At 37.5% G+C, this 17,210-nt stretch overlaps 1 protein-coding gene across 3 annotated transcripts; it reads left to right on the forward strand.

Annotated features, from left to right (window-relative positions):
- The first annotated feature begins 216 nt into the window (after positions 1-216).
- On the forward strand, positions 217-7,870 carry LOC113645320 (nucleolar protein 9). 3 transcript variants are annotated; one of them, XM_027150855.2, is made up of 12 exons: positions 217-351; positions 755-1,039; positions 1,194-1,430; positions 2,004-2,219; positions 2,657-2,764; positions 2,958-3,099; positions 3,726-3,918; positions 4,011-4,151; positions 4,873-4,992; positions 5,695-5,904; positions 5,991-6,096; positions 7,381-7,870. In XM_027150855.2, the coding sequence occupies exons 2-12, from the start codon at positions 826-828 to the stop codon at positions 7,533-7,535; spliced, it is 1,842 nt and encodes a 613-aa protein (XP_027006656.2). In that variant the 5' UTR covers positions 217-351; positions 755-825; the 3' UTR covers positions 7,536-7,870. The 3 variants fall into 3 exon arrangements, with proteins under 3 accessions (XP_027006656.2, XP_027006657.2, XP_027006658.2); XM_027150856.2 differs by having other exon boundaries at positions 260-370; XM_027150857.2 differs by having other exon boundaries at positions 295-318.
- The last annotated feature ends 9,340 nt before the right edge of the window (positions 7,871-17,210 follow it).

The following is a 17,210-nucleotide window of genomic DNA, read 5'->3' on the forward strand; positions in this document are numbered from 1 at the left end:
TGTAATTATGATTTCATTACTGTGTTAATACTATAACATACTCATCATGTAATGTTGTGCGAGTCATTTTGAATGTTACTGTACTCAATACTGTACAAACAGTATGGGTTATGTGGTGTTTATTACATTCAAACTTTGGCTTTAAAGTTTTTTTTTTTAAAGAATAAAGAAAAATAAATTCACTAATAAATGATAAACACACAAAATTCACTAAAAAATAGTTTATAACGATCAGTTTAAGCCTGTAATGACGTTTAGCTTCGCGTCGCGCTCTACGTGTCGTCATCACCCTGCGACGCCGTGTTCTCCGTTGACCATGTGAGCTGATTTAAAGGGATGTAAAACATTGAGGTTCGCATTCTGTGTTTATGTAAATAGCTTTTTTTTTTTACATGATTTACTGTATCTAATGCTACTAAAGACGTACTGCTACACTTATCAGTTTAATAAGTTATACATACATATACATACATATACATGTACTTACTTAGGACAGAAACTACAACAGTAAAATAATGTTTGTTCTTGTTAACGTCTTTAAACGTTTAGGAATTTGTATTCAATAAATAAATTTAATGTAATAAATATACGCAAAACGTTTTATGATCATGTGGATCAGATTTGTGAAACATTGCACTTTGAAATAAATAACAGCCATTTGTTGATTTATAAACACTGATATGTTGATTTGTGTATTAAAGGAAATGAATCTAACCCTTTATTAATATTGCTTGCATTTATCTTTCAAATTCAGAGCACTAAAGGAAACGTCAGTGTGACTGAATACACGTTTTGTTTGCTTACTGTGAGACACTGAAAAGAGTGATGTTGGAGAAGATGGGAGCAAAAGGGCAGAAGCATGTTGGTGAAAAAGGGCAGAAGAGGATGAATAAGAAGCCTGATCGGAGTAAAGGAGGAGTAAACAACAGCCTTGATGAGGAAGGGGGAAAGAGGAAGCGTCTGGATGCGATGACTGTGGGTTATTTTCGTCGTGTGAGTGAGAGACTGAGTGAAGGATTCACAGACGATGAAGAGCGAGGTAAAGCCGAGGTCATGACTTAACCTACAGGCGCCGGTATAATAAAAAGTCTCTTGGATTGTTCCTGCAATATGTGATTCCAGATCTTACTTCTAGATTTATGACTAAATCTAATATCAGTCAACTGCAGTTAATAAAATGTTCTTTCCTTCAGATCTCTTTGTCGAAAACGTTCTCTCTGAGGTGAAGGGACAAGCTGGCCTTGTCGCTACAGATATGACGGGCAGTCTGGCTCTCCAGAAGCTTCTGTCTTTGGCCAGCCTCAAACAGGTGACGGAGGTTCTGGCCGAACTGGGTGGTGAAACGGGGTCGGAGTTTAAAAGGGTATCGTGTGACAGATGTGGAGGTCATGTGATAGAAAGTGCTATCAAGCAAATGGCCAAGTGGACAGGTAAGAATTACACTTAATGCTGTATCTCTTCTCAGTGCACGATAACAACAAGCGATACGAGGGCATTGTTATTTCTATGACCCTGATTAATCACTATTCTTTGTTTACCCAGATCACACTAATAAATTTTAGCAGTGTCCGAAATGACACACCGCATTTACATTATCTTCTATGTACTCTAGCATCTAGTGTATAAAGGGTCATATTGGCAGTCGATGGCAAATTAGATTAGATTAGATTCAACTTATACATATGTACAAGTAATGTCAAATTCATGTAATGCAACGCTGCTAGTTTTAGCCGAATTTTAAAATGATGAAACATGACACTGGCTAATTTAAAAGACATTTGTAAGACATCTTATCCACCGGAGTGTCGTCAGCCAGCTTGAAGTTTATTTTCTCATCCAGCATCAGCACCTGTTACCTCTTACCCTCTTTCTCAATGTTAGCAAAGCTAAATAAGTGCATCTTATACTCCTCCTTCAGTGTGAACACATTCTCTGTTGTTTATACTGCATGTGGTGTAGAATTTTGTGTAAGTATACAAATTGGGACATATCTTTCTTTTTAGAGGACAGTATCTCTGAAGAGAAGAGCAGCTCAGGGAATGAACCTGAGGAAACAGAAAACCGCGGGACGCTCGAGGATCAGGCCATAACTCTGTGCCGAGTGGTGAGAGAGAATCTCGTAGACTTCATCAAAGACCCTCACGGATCTCATGTGCTTCGAACACTTATACATGTGCTCGCTGGATGTTCGACTGCAGAACAGTCCGATGCACATCCAGGTGGGAGAGCAGAGTCTACCGTTAACATTTATGTGTACTTCTGGTTTATTTGTAACAAGATTTGTACGGTATAATCAACCATTTCATAGCAAAGTATCAGTTTTTATATGTTGATTTGTTGCATTGTGAATTGGAGATATGGTGGGGTCCAAAAATCTGAGACCACTTTTTAACTACACAGTCATTTTTATGGTGCAAAAATGTTACAGATACAAAATGTTCAGTGTCTTGAATCTTCAAGATTCTGCACTGTTTCTAGGTCACTGTTTAAACTGAAGCCTATTTGTGATATTGACCATTGACCAAGTCCAAGTTCAGATTTGCACAAAAGGTCAGCTTTTCCTTGAGTTTCCGTTACACCATGATTGGATAGGTGAGCACTGATCTAAAGCATGTAATTAAAGATGGATGTCCTTTTGGGTTTTTTGTCCTCATAGCTAAAAAGCAGAAGAAAGCAGAACCTGAGCTGATAGACTTTGAAGCACCAACTTCATTCTGGTGGGAGCTCAAGTACCTTTCAGAGTCTCTGATGGAAAATGTTAATGGTGAGTGCCATAGAAATGTTTGTGTAAAACAATATACATTTTGTGGCAAACAGAAATCACTTACAAAGATGATTAGACATTAAAGTCAAAATCTATGCACTCAGATCTTTAACCCAGAAAATCAGTTTATCATCCAGTTAGAAAAGATCTCACAACCATGATTTTTTCCCCTGTTCTTTTCTTGTTTTCACAGTTTGTGCCACCAATCCCACTGCCAGCACCGTCCTCCAGACCTTACTGACCATCTGCCACAGGAAGAGACCTATTCTTGCCAAAAAACTGAACAAGGGCATCATGGGATACCTGACATCTCTGAGCTCAGCTCCTGGAGTCAGGTCAGGATGGATGGATGAATGAATGCGACATGCGTAGATGGATGTATATCATGAATGGAGACCGTTTATATTTAAGAAGGATGGATGGTGTGGATATATGGGACTGGTGGATGGAAGAGGTGGCAGCATGGTACTTATGGATAGATGATGGAAAGATAAGACTGGACAGATAAATTGGGGACATCTGTATATAGGGGAAACTTAGATGGATGTCGATTGAATACGATTGGATTAATAGATGGAAAGATGGAATGGGTTTAGAGTTTTTGGCTGATAACTGGATGAACGTATGATCGTATAGATGGGTTTTTACGACAGACAAATTGGATTGTGAAATTTGGATAGAAAACCTATGGGTTGATGTATGAATGAAGTGTACACGTAGAAGAAAGTGAGAATGTATGAGCTGGATGATGAGTGCTATGATTAGTAGATGGATCAATGTGGTAGATGGATGTTAAGCATGGACACTGCTTATTGGTAGGTAGGTTTAGGAAGAGTGATGAGACTATAGATGGATGAATGGACAGGTGGATGCCACATGAGTGATAAGGAATCTTCTCTCTCTCTCTCTCTCTCTCTCTCTCTCTCTCTCTCTCTCTCTCTCTCTCACTCTCACTCTCTAGCCCTCTCTTGGTGTTTCTGAAGGACCAGTCATGCAGTCGACTCATCCAGGTCTTATTTCAGTTCTCCCAGAAATCTTTGCTCCGAGACACCTACAAGAACCACCTGAAGGACCAGCTCATTCCTCTGGCGCTTCACCCATTTGCAAACTACACCGTCCAGTCTTTGATAGCAGCGTCGGTCAATTACAAACTGGTGTGTAATGTCAGCACATCACCATGACACAAGAACATTGTTTTTAATATCACTTCTCTTCTAATGCTCTCCACTATCTGTTTCTATGTCAGTTCCTGAAGGTGTTTGACGAGTTGGTGCCCGGGTTCGAGGCGATCCTTGCGGCAGGCCACATGGGGGTCGTAGTGCAGCTAGTGGAGAGCTGCATACACAGAGAGGAGAGACAGGCTAGCATGCTGCAGCACCTCCTAGAGGTGAAACCCAATTACTGTGTCACTCTTAAGACTATTTACATGTTTATATTTTATTACCTGTATATATTTTACACTTATTTTACTTCTAGTTGAAACATTATAAAAAAAGATTTAATTCTTTCTATGAAATTTATTCAAGTGTGCAAACTTAAAGAAGTAGAAAATTAATCTGATGTGCAGAAGAAGAGAGTCTTTCAGGTTTTACCACAGTGAAGTGGGCGAGGCATCATTGGGCTTGGGCGGAGTTCCTAATTTGCATATTCATTACATGTGGAGGGGCTTATGTGTGTTTTTCCTTGGGAATAATGAGCTTTTCTTAAAAGTGCTAAATTATTTTCTTTTTATTATTTTTGATGTTAAAATTTGTTTATGTTTGGGTAAAAACTGGCTAAAATAATAAATGACTTATTATTATTATTATTTAAATAGTGTATATAAAATATTTTCAGTTGTTTTATTAAAATAGTTTTAAATATTATTACTATTTTGTATAGGAACTTTGTTCTATATTTAATTTATAGTTACAAAAAAGTTAAATACCCATTTATTTATTTAATTTGGTTTTATTTTAATGCACTAGCTTTATGAGCAAGGAATATTATGAATCTAATGTTAAGAGTTCATCCCTCTAACTCAGACCACGCTGCAGCCGTGGTGTTTAGTAAATTCAGTAAATGTCTGTGTTCCTGCATTAAACAGAATTAACCGGATTTCCTCACAGGCTTTTCACTGCAATGAGCCCTCCACACGTCTTCTCACCTGTCTCCCTCTCTTCCTGTCCTTACTGACATACGAGGTGTACTACAACCCAGAGGCAGCAGAGGGCGATGCTGTCCCTCAGGTAGCACACACCACACACAGCTTAAACAGCTTTTATTGAGAACCTGCAACAAATGTCAATCACCAAAAAAAAAAAAACACACACACACGCTTTGACTTTTGCTGCTGTTGGATTCAGGAGTCTGAGTTCACTTCCAGGAAACAGTTATTATTTATTTGACTCAGCATAAAAAATCTACAACTTAATAGATTGTATAAGAGCATATTCAGATCCAAGGCTGAATGTCCTGAATAGTTCACGTTGCCTGAGAAACGTTTGATATTTGATTTTTTTTTTCTGTAAGATTTTATTATATATAATTCTCGAAAAATCTATTTGGATAATCAAAAAAAAACATGCAACTATATGGGCTGCTGTAGAACAGCTTTTATATAATGTATAACTGTTAGCAGGAATTGTTCATCAGAGGTTCCATAATGTTAACGTTAAACACACTCCTTGCTATGTTTTATTTCTTTAAAAAAGAAAATAAGGGCCATCGCACTCAGCATCGTGATGGTTGTTGGTCTTGTGTGTGTGTTTTTTTGTGGTTTAGAGACTCCCATCATCTCCCTTCACAGATTGGAGCAGAATGTAATTGTTGCCTGTGTTTTGTTGAAGACCCATGTTGCTGGAACAGTGTGTTTGCAGACACGCACCTGTTTTTCAGCAGCTGGCCTTGAGATTAAGACGGTGTGATAGGACAGTGTTTCTTCTCCGCAGCGCCCCCTTTCCATCTGCTACCACGGCTCGCGCCTGGTCCAAGCGCTGGCCCGGTTTAAAGACCGCTCCATCCTGATGAACAGTCTGCACAGCCTGAGCACAGCCGAGCTGCTGAGCCTGGGCACAGAGCAGACAGGCAGCCATGCCCTTCAAGCCCTCATCACACTCTCCAGTGACAAAGGAAAAGGAAAGATCCTGAGGAAGCTTGAGGTGAGACAGCAATAGCGCACGGACTTTGATAGTGTTGTCAGTGATTTAAACATCTTATATGTCTGGTTTCTGTCTCACCTACTCAGGGTCTCTATACTCCGCTGGCCTGCTCCAAATACGGCAGTCGGCTTTTGGAGGCCGTGTGGAGCAGCGCCACCATCAGTCAGAGGCAGAGCATCGCAGAGCAGCTGGGTGAGCTAAGCAAACATGTTCTCTTCAAGTCTAATCTCTTCAAAGTGAACTACTGTCATTCTATATAATGTATTACCAGAAAAGCACAGTTTAAATCACTTGTAAAAAGAAAACAGAAATCCTGTTACACAGATGCACCTTAACTTCATCATCTTTTTTATTGTTACAGATGTTTAACAATTTGTACTTAGTCACAGTAACAGTCTCAGAAAGCGTGCCAGTTTTTATAAGGTTGTCATGGGCCATAAAAAGCGCAATTAATCCCAATTACACTTGACGATGTCACGTAATGTCAGATTATTCAAATTAAAATTAAAAACATACAATGATACAAAGAAGAGTAACTATAATTTATATGGTGAATATTAGGATTAGTGGCTGAAGTAAAATGTATTTATTCGATGTATTTTTTCAACACTAGATCAGTTTTTCTGATGAAAAGAATATAGCAAACTTTTCACTATTCTCACAATCCTGCTAAAGACAACGTAATGTTAAATACATTTTGAGGTGACTTTAGAAGACGTACGAGAAATCTGGTGTTGACGAGCTGCGTTGTTTTGTCTTAACTTCCAGAGAGGAAAAATAAAGTAAGGTTAGTAAGGTTTATAGCTGCTACTGTATAAGGTAAGCGATAACGAGCTGTCTCGACTCCTGGATGTTTCTCAACGTTAAACATAACCGGAAATGGGTTAAAAAGCCAAGTGTCATTTTTTAATTAATAATGTGTGTCTGCAGTTACGCATGATGTATAAAGGGAACAAAGCATTATAGTGTCAGTTAGCAGTTGTGTGTTTTTTTTTTGTTGTTGTTGTTGTTGTTTTTTACCAAGCCACGTCTCTCCGTTCCTATAATTTTTTTTATTCCTTTTTATAAATGTATACAGATTGTTTCATAGACATTGACTGTAACTGTAACCAGATAAAAATGATGAAAATCTGTTGGTTTTTTTTTTTTTGTTTTTTTTTTGTTGTTTTTTTTAAATAAATTGGCATTGTGCTTATGGACTAATAGCAGGAAAAGACTTGCTGTTTTAGGACGTAGGACATTTTTCACCTTTGGGGTGATAACAGTGACTGTGCTTTCCATCACGCCGCATCAGACCACACACTCTTAATTCCTTAGTATTTTTTCCTCCTTTAAGCTCGATTAATTGTTCGATCTTTAATGTTGTTTAAAGCTTTATGGCAATAAAAAGCAGCATCTTTCAGTTTACACGTGTAACACAGTAGATAAGTAAATAAACCGTAATGATCCGTGTATATGTTTTTTTTTTTCCCTCAGTCTCCAGCGAGTCTCAGCTGCGCTCAGATCAGTTTGCACGGCACGTCTGGGCAAAATTCAGCCTCGCACACTTCCAGAAGAGACGCGGTGCCTGGATGGAGCTTCAGACGGGAGAATCGAAGAAGAGAAAGATGTTCAGTGACATTCTGGAGTAACTGTTTTTGATCTGGTTCTCTTTTTTTCAGGGCTTAACCAAGTGTTAAATCACTTCCTGTGGACTGAAATCCTACACCTCTAACACAGCTCCTACAGAGTTACAGTTAATCCTCTGGTATTTGATTTGGTCAGAGGTTTGAGTAACGCTTGAGCTTTTTCTGTGTAGGTGACGTGTGCAGAGAAAATCGTGCATTTTTCTAATCTCTCAACAATACTGTTTTAATGCATATCGGATTTTCATGGCAATAAAGTGTCAAGAAAAAAGTAATGGCATATTTAAGAGTAATAAAAAAATATAAATAAATGAAAGATTTGATCTTTTACTCCAAAGGAATGAACTTGATTGGAAGTGTATTGATGCCTAATTAATTAATTATGATATTTCTGTTCTAATATTACGTTATAATTCCACGAGGCATTCCAAAAAAGTGTGGTATTTTGTTCCTCTGACATGTCAGAAGCGTTTATGGTGCTGATGGTGGACTTGGCATGAGTGATTAATAGCTCAGAACCAGAAAACCAGTGAAGACGAGAAGTAGTAGAGTGCAGCTGTGATTTATCCTGCACTCTGTATTCCTCTCTCTCTCGCTCTCCCTCTCTCTCCCCTGCTTTTTATCTGTCTGAGTGGGAGAGAAGGGAGACGACTGCGAGCCTGATCACAGGGGCGATGTGACATTCAGCTGTGAGAATCCCCTGACCAAGTCAACACCATCCTGATAGAACGCTTCACACAAGAGCCTGGGAACGTCAAACAATTCTTGCTAACGGCCATTAACGTCAGCCGCCACGCAAATGAGTTAAATTAAAAGGCCGCTGTGGTTTTGTCTAGAGCTCCTTTACATCACTCATCTGCAGAGGTGTCAGAGGTTCAGTGATATCCATTAAAGAACAATGTGGGGTTTATGTGCTGGTGTGAAAGGCCTGATTTTATCCGTACGGTTCGTTATTGTGGATAGCAGTTCTCACAAATTGCTTCATGAAATGACTTAAGAATAAAAAAAAAAAAATGTGGAATTATTTTGACAAATCTTACACCAGTCTTTTTAATGGGATATAAACAATGTCCCATTACTGACTTTATTATTATTATTACTATAAAGAATGCAGGAATATAAAGGAGGAAAGAAAACACTAACTTTCACTTGATGTCTGTCTAAAATTTGATAATTAAATTAAAAGTTTTGGCACCCCGTTTCAATATGCAAACACCGCTTTCTTCATTTTTTGTCCAGCAAAAAAACTAAAGTGGGTTCAATTTACACTTGAGATTTGAGTGACAATGTGTGACTTTTTCTTTTATTAGGTGATTTGTTCATGCCTAAATGAAAGTACTCCTTTAGAGCTTAATGACAAACTGAGCATAGACAATGAATGAGGGATTTGATAGAAAACTTAAAAACTGTAACTTAAAAATTTAGATTTGTTAAAATTTTGTACTTAGTTGCTAAAACTGGGTTAACAATAATAAAATTAAAAATATCATGTGTAATCATCTGATGGTCTTTGTTTCTTCCATCAAACAAAGCAGCCTAACAGAAATAATTGCATAAAATGGATTTTAAAATGAACCAGATGAGATATCGGTGGACAAGCTGCAATGTTTTCTAAAAAAAAACCTATTGATTTATGCTTACTGAAACAAATGATCCAGGATTTAGACCCAGTTTCCCATTTAAGAGTTATTCTTAAATGAAACTGAGAGCTACCATTTAATGTAATTTCAAGAGGGAATTCAGTGTAAATAAATATGTCCTCTAAGTCGTTTATTGCGCCTGTAACGAAAAAGGTCATATTTATTGATGGACAGGCAACGGAACAAGCGTTTAGACCCTTTAAGAGAAGGTTTCCGGTTCTCAATTCGGAACAGTCCTTTGTTTTCACCGATAAACTCATTACGCAGTTGTAAGTGTCGAACTTCAGGGACCCTTTCTTCTGTGAGCCGGTGACAGTCATCAGGCTTGATTCTCCCGCAGGAGCCTGAACGTTGGGGATTTCCTGGGGGGCTCTGAACCTCCGTAACCTCCCCCCTCATTAGTGATCCGTTGATGGATTGCGCAGCTAATTGTGGACCTGCGGATCAGGTCTGGAGCTGCCCATCTGCTCCGGTCCTGCAGCTGTGGACGCTTATCAGTTAGGAGGTCCTTCAGTGGAGTTATTCCAGCTGGAGAGCTCTCTGTCTCACACACACGTTCACAGAGCAGAACTAGCTGATAATGCATTGTTCTGGGGCACAGTCATGTCACTTCTTCAAAGAATTAACATATAAAACATTCAATGGCAGCTTTCAGTCCCTTGTGTCAGAACTGTTCCGTTTTTAGGAAACGTCACAGCTGCCCTAGAGTGTAATACACTGACTATTAGCCAGATTTCATTAAACCGGTACTGTTCAATTCCTCATGTTGAATGGTCTCTGATGATATGTGGAGGCCTGGGAAAACCCTGTTGCTGTGAGGAACTGAATGCCTTTCTATTTTTCAGAACAATATTTTTCATAAAGTTAAAATCAAATAAAAGAAACTGAATTAAAACATTTGATTTCAATTCCACACATGAAACCATTACTGATTTCTTTGCATTAAATATAATAAGACACACGTTATATAAATGACTTTCATTTCATTCATTCACAACCTTTTTTTTTTCTGTTTTGTTTAGCATCTAACTGCTTCAATTTGTTTTTTACTTCAGCAGAGCAGTTTTACTTTATTGTCCATTGTGTTGTTCCTGCTGCTTTCAGGTTGTCCTGCAACTCTTTTCACCTGACTACTAATGTCTCATTTACCTTCCTTGTCATTAGTTTAAGACTTAAACGTTTTGAAAGTTTTGGCACCCCGTTTCAATATGCAAACACCGCTTTCTTCATTTTTTGTCCAGCAATTTAGGTTCAATTTACACTTGAGATTTGAGTGACAATGTGTGACTTTTTCTTTTATTAGGTGATTTGTTCATGCCTAAATGAAAGTACTCCTTTAGAGCTTAATGACAAACCGAGCATAGACAATGAATGAGGGATTTGATAGAAAACTTAAAAACTGTAACTTAAATAACGATCACATCGGACATTTTTCTTAAAATCTTAAAAAACATGTAGTGGTGACTGATTAATATGAATATCTAACTTTATTATTAATGGATCGATGAACTACTACATTAAAACACCTGTTATAAACAAACAAATATGATATGCCATACAATTGTTTTTATTTTTTTGAGAATTTATTTTTTTTCCTTCACCACAAATGTTATCATGGTGTAAAAGAATCTACAAGATTCTTTCCTTTTTATGCTTAATCATATATATATATATATATATATATATATATATATATATATATATATTTATATATATATATATATATATATATATATATTACCCGATCTTAACCGACTTCTGGGAAATGATTTGAAGATGAACAAGTCTTGAGTTGCTAAGCACAACATTCAAACTCGCACAGAGCAGTAAATTAGTCACAGGCGACTGTTAAGATCCGATCTTCAGATTAGATTAGAGTAATCATGTCCTCTCTTACAGTAAAATGGAATTAATAATAGTGAATGAGGCTGAGGAGAACTTTATTGTTTTAACTATACAGTGTGGAAATGTTCCTTCAAAACGTCATTATTGTCTTCCACCAAGTTTCTGTGTTTGTTTATTGCTTTTAAGACCAATCCATTGCAAGCCTGCACCTTCCTTCACTCACACACACACACACACACACACACACACCACAGCTGCTCACACACTCCTTTCAGTCTCAAATTTCAGAGAGCTGTACAGTTTGACCGGCTGTTTTAACTTTTCTCTTCTAATTAGGCACAGGACTGAGAGATGCTTAAATGGATCCCTCATCACCAATTAGTGCGATCTCCTTTTCATGCTGCCGTTTAGTAATTAGCTCAGTTGTAAAGAGAAAGGTGTGTGTGTGTGTGTGTGTGTGTGTGTGTGTGTGTGTGTGTGTGTGTGTGTGTGTGTGTGTGTGTGTGTGTCGGAGTAAGCTGGAATCGGCTATCTGTCTCTGTGTGAGGTGTTTTTCCACTCCAGACAGCGGAGAAGGACTCAATAGGAGATGGGTTGAAATCAGTTGTCCAAACGCCCACATGCACCGTGAAGGCCGAGATAGACACAAGAAAAATAAACAGAACAAATACATTCTGTATGAGACGATTTTTATGAAGGTGACTTCGACAGGATGAGTTGAGGGAAGGATAAGATTGAGGTTTTGGAGAAATTTAGTGCTGAAATTGTGCAGTTAAATGTTCTTGTATCTCCTTAATAATGTGAAACAGATGTTCGAATGTGGCAGTTAGTTATGAATTTATCCACTGGTACAAAAGTAGGGGAAAGGGTTTTTATTATATAGTAATAATAATAATATTAATATGAATAATAAGAAGAATAATAAGAATAATAATTGTTATTATTATTTAAGAGACATTTAATTATAATACTAATTAATTATTATTATAATAATTATTGAGACATTTTATTAAGTTTTATTTAATAATGGTTTATTAATGGATTATTACGATATCTGATCAAAATCACAGAATACTTTTTAAAAAGTCTATGTATATATTATATATATATATATATAATTTTTAATTAATTATTTATTTATTTTACACTATTTTTTTACTCTGAATTTTTTTTTGTTTTTTTTTTTGTTTTGTTTTTTTACAGATTTAAAGTTTTCTACTTTTCATGTTCAGTTTTAAAATAAATATTGAAATCTCACATTGTGTTTTGTAGACATTTACTGGCAGTGTGTGTCGTGATGCTTATCATGTATCAAGTAATAGTGATGTTTTGTGTCAAAATTGCTCAGACCTAATTTTCAGGTTAAAGGTTGACAAATAATACATTCTATTAAATATACTGCTATGCTTTAAAAGACGGAAGTGTAAAAAAAAAAAAACATTAAAACACAAAGCAACGCCTGGTGCTGACAGAATTTGTGAGGCCCGTGCTGCCAAATACAACAGTCCATCCATTAGGACGTGAGCATGCGGCCCGGATCCGAAGCCTGTTTCCTGCAAGAGCAGCACTAAGAGCTGCTCAGGGTTTATGAAAGTCCAAAAGGGGCTGAAGTGCCTAAAAAGACTTCTGTACGAGGGTTGCCCGTGTGCAAGGATTTTGGCACTTGCTTACAATGGAAGGATATGGCTGTTATTTTAATGATGGAGGTATGAATAGAATTGAGGCCGGGGCGTCCACACTCTCATGTTGGATGGATTTGATGACTGATGGATGAAGGTGTGGATGTGGTTTGTCCTTTTTACTTCAGTGTATGTTCGTGTGGTGTCAAAAAGGCATGTTGGGTATGACAGATGGAATTAGATGTTCTGTAAATACTTTAGGATGCAAAATAGATATTGAATATGTAGATAGATAGATAGATAGATAGATAGATAGATAGATAGATAGATAGATAGATAGATAGATAGATAGATAGATAGATAGATAGATCGATCGATCGATCGATCGATCGATCGATCCAGGATTCTGAACTTAAACCAGTTCAACTCCTGATAAACATCGCCATCATTTCACACAGTTTTGCCCCATATGGTGGTTAGAGGGGGCCTTACCTAGAGCTGATTTTCCCTCACTTTCACCAAATCAAAACATAAGGATTGACTTTCATCTCAGAAATTGCACACGAGCTGACCTCATCGCCCAGAAGAGGAGAAAAAGGGTGTTCAGCGGGCAGTACAGGGCAGGCGTGGATTTTATCATGAGCCTTCACTTTCTCCAAATGGAGGGGGGGTGGGGGGGGTGGAAATTTGATTAGCAACCTTGGTAACACAACGACGAGGTCACAATAGTCCTCATAGTGAGATATGATAGGCAAAAGTACATACTAGATAAGCTATGTTGTGTGCCATGAGTGCTGCCTCATATTTCCTATTTGCTGATTGTTATTCAGGCTCATTGAATGCATTTGCTTTGGATTTGTCCACAGAGACTGGCAATGGTTAATAATTTCAGACTGTGATACTGTTCAGGAGAGCAGGGTGACTCATTAATAGAATTTAAAAGCATTATGGGAGCTGGGCTTAATGCGATAAAGACCTGAAATAAGATGAAACGGTCCTGTAGGCCGTCAATGTGTTGACATCTGTGATGAATCTTTTGATGTCATAAACGTGATGGTGACCATAGCTGAAATGTGCTGTTGAGGGAAAAAAAAACAGTGTATGGATCATTTGGTCCTCTCTGTGCTCCAGCTTGAGTCTATTATTGATGTCATCTTGATCCAATTTGATGAATTTTAGGGGTTCGCCCAAAGAGAGGGGCCGTCCGGAGCAAACCCGGGTCACGTTTCTCCAGATTTCACCTCGTTTTTTCGCCCTGATGCTCTCCTCTTCCCTCCTCTTGCACAAACACACTACACACATACGCAGACGACTGATATCTACTAATATTCCTGGCTGATGTATAGTTATTGCCTTTTCTTTTGTGTGAATCTCCAAGATTCCAGTGTGCTCATTTAGCCAAACCTATCTCTTTCAAGTTGACCTTGAGCCAAGCGTTCTTATGTGAATGACTGCGAAACCTTGCCGAATCTTATTCAAGACTAAACAAGAAACAGGTTGTTCTAGAACGCACTTTACTTAAATAGAGTGCCGAGGTACAGATTAATCCACCGCCATGCCAAAGGTCACCAGTGCTAATGTGCCTCGAGAGATCTCGCATGCAGAAGAAGCCGAAAGCTTCGGAGCCTCCTCGGGCTGGATTGAGTTGCGCAATAAATCGGTTCCCAATTTGTTTTCTAAATTAAAACCCATTTTGCCTCCACCCTCTGTCAACCTAAGACCCTGTCTCATTTCTTTTAAATCTAATTTAATTCTCCTTGGCTGATATCTGCAGCTGAAGCGTCTGGCTTTGATCCGCCCATGCCTCTGTGAGGTAACGGCGCAAGCGGTGCCATGTTGCATTCAGCAATGACGAGAATCATAGCCGTGGAAGCGCGAGGTTGTGGCCCGGCCCGGCGTCCAGTGGCCTCAGGCGGCTTCAGGACCTACTCACACTCACACTTTATTGAGTCTGGCAGGTCTGAACTTTGTGGCCCTCACATGAGCTCGCTGAGGTGATGAGGTGAAAGGTAGAACCTAGATGGAAAAGGTGTATTTTTTCCTGAAAGGGGCCTTTGTGGAAAAAAAATCACTAGACAGATGGATCAATTTTCACTCTCATATTTAATAGATCAATACAGCTGTAAATATTCCAGTATCCAGTTACCAGTATCAGGTATCAGTATCATGCTCATTTACTCATACCAGTAAAAAAAAATGCTTTAATTCCAACATCTGAGGTTATTACTACTTTATCTCTACATTGAATGGACGACGCAAAAAGAGAGAGATCTGGACATATTTCACAATAAATGATCAAAGTGAACAAAGGAAAGCAGACAGCAATCTGTGCTCTGCATACATACTGTTAAAAAATGTCTAAATTTGTTGGTTTTATTTACCTGTCCATTATTTATAGATGGAATCAGACTCATGATTTATTTTGTCATCGGGTTATGATTTGAACTGGAAAAGGATATACGAGGTATGAGTCAGTAGCACCCAAATGCACCTAGAGAGGCGCAGGGCAGGATACAAATGTTTTTACAACCATTTCCACATTGCAACTACAATAGCTGTCGTCAGCCATACCATTATGTCTAATAAGAGACTCATTTGGCAACAAGCCAGCTTCAGGAAAGGAAGTTACAAAGTGGAAGGAGCTGACGCTTAAAGGTTGATGATTAAATCAAGACAAGTGTAGGTGCTTTTATGTGTAAGAAATTTTATAAATGACATTTACAAAAAAATTATTTTGTAAAATCACAAGGTATAATTTTACACCTGAATCATCTTCTATAATAAACGTTTATGGAGCTTGGAAACAAAACCAAACCAAGTAATTTCTTTGATTTGAACTTGATAGAGATTAGTTTGCCTTTAAAAACCATATCATTCAAAATGACAGCTTTGGCTTTTGAGGTTAAAATAAAATACAGATCTCAAAAATACAGATTTTTATGTAGATTATGAAAAAGAAGATACATTCATATTCAAAACATTCATATTTCTATTTAGCCAGTTTCAGTCATCCATGAATTGATGTGATGTGAAGAGACAAATTCATGAAGATACTGTGTAAGTTTTTCATTTCTACTATAACAGCTAAATTTATAGTATATTTTTAATTATATGTTTGTTTGTTTGTTTGTTTTAATTATATGTTTGTTTTGTTTTAAAAGAAAGGAAAAAAGAAAAAAAACAAATTAAAAATATTTTCAAAATAAAAATGTACTAAATACAGAAAAAAAAATTAGTTCTTGTTATATATAATTAAAATCTACAAAGTTCTTATTTCAATACTTATATAGGTTTTATTTTTAAATAATGTACAATAATACTCTTGCCAATGTGTTGGTTGAGAACTCAGTTATTTTCCTTGAAATTTGGAAGCACTGGGGATAAATACTTTAGCTAGTCGATGGCAGTGGGAGCAGACACCAGTCTGAACTCTGTAATAAAGATCTTGTTTACAGCGCTGAGCATTCTCACTGAACAGAGAGAGAAATCTGACTCTGTGGAGTGGACTTGTGGTTTTTGGACACTCTTAGGAATGGTTTCGTCCCAGAAGCTCAACTAAAATTTGTGTAAGATTTTCAAAATCTCTGGTTTCTAAGATCTCCACAACCCCAAACCTCATCTAAGTGTAATTCTAACCCATCTCATGGAGCAGCTTGAACCTTACTACAGTTCTACACAAATAGCTTAAGGCTAAGAGAATTAGCCGCTAAACCCTAATGCATTTTGGGTATTAGCAGCTCCAAAGAATAAAAATCAACATGGATTAAGAATGGCAAATGCAATTTCCTTAATCTTTAGCTAGTCTTTGTGAGACAGCAAAGCTGCTTGTAACTCATCCTTATCCTAAAACCGGACTTTTATCCTAACCTTTTTTGTGCTTTAGTTGTCAGTTGAAGGATTGTTAGCTTGTTAACTTTTTCAATTCATGACAAGAGAAAAAAATTCTATTGTACATTTAAGAGGTTTTCAGTTTGTCCCAGCGGGGGGAACCCTGTAAGGTTCTACAATAAGTTCTACAAAAAAAGAATGCTAGAGCCATTAAATTCTATTCATGCTAGCAAGTAACAGGTGACCACTAAGTTCTTCTCAATTCTAGGTAAATCCAAATCCTATGACACCGGTGTGCCAACCTTCATTAACAGCTTTAGTTCTTCTGAGTAATTATCTGTTTGATGTGCTATCTTAAGTATGTACCTGTAACTTAGTGAACCAGAGTTAATGTATCTAATGATAGAGACTTAAGCACTTCTGTACGTTGCTCTGGATAAGGGGGTCTGCCAAATGCAGTAAATGTAAATGTAAATATGCTGGGAAAAATGATGGGAAAACTTAGAACCGTGGTTTCAGCTTATCCTTTTAGTCAGGATCTCGTTTAATGTGTATAGAGGAGAGAATTAATACCTGATTTGCTAATCTGCTAATTTGCTAACAGTTGATTTGATAATTTGCTAACAGTTAGCTTGATTTGATAATCTGTCACCGAAGCTAAGACTACGCCTGGCATGTTGCACAAACAAAAACATACTGATTAATGCATTACTTAATTTATATATACCTCATTTGCATTATAAATAAAA

Source organism: Tachysurus fulvidraco, chromosome 22 (genome assembly GCF_022655615.1).
Source record: "Tachysurus fulvidraco isolate hzauxx_2018 chromosome 22, HZAU_PFXX_2.0, whole genome shotgun sequence".
NCBI classification, from domain to species: domain Eukaryota; kingdom Metazoa; phylum Chordata; class Actinopteri; order Siluriformes; family Bagridae; genus Tachysurus; species Tachysurus fulvidraco.

Coding starts and splice junctions, on each gene's coding strand:
- LOC113645320 (XM_027150855.2), top strand. CDS start 826: ATGTTGGAGAAGATGGGAGCAAAAGGGCAGAAGCATGTTGGTGAAAAA. Junction 1,040..1,193: donor CACAGACGATGAAGAGCGAG/GTAAAGCCGAGG, acceptor TCTTTCCTTCAG/ATCTCTTTGTCGAAAACGTT. Junction 5,905..5,990: donor AGATCCTGAGGAAGCTTGAG/GTGAGACAGCAA, acceptor TCACCTACTCAG/GGTCTCTATACTCCGCTGGC.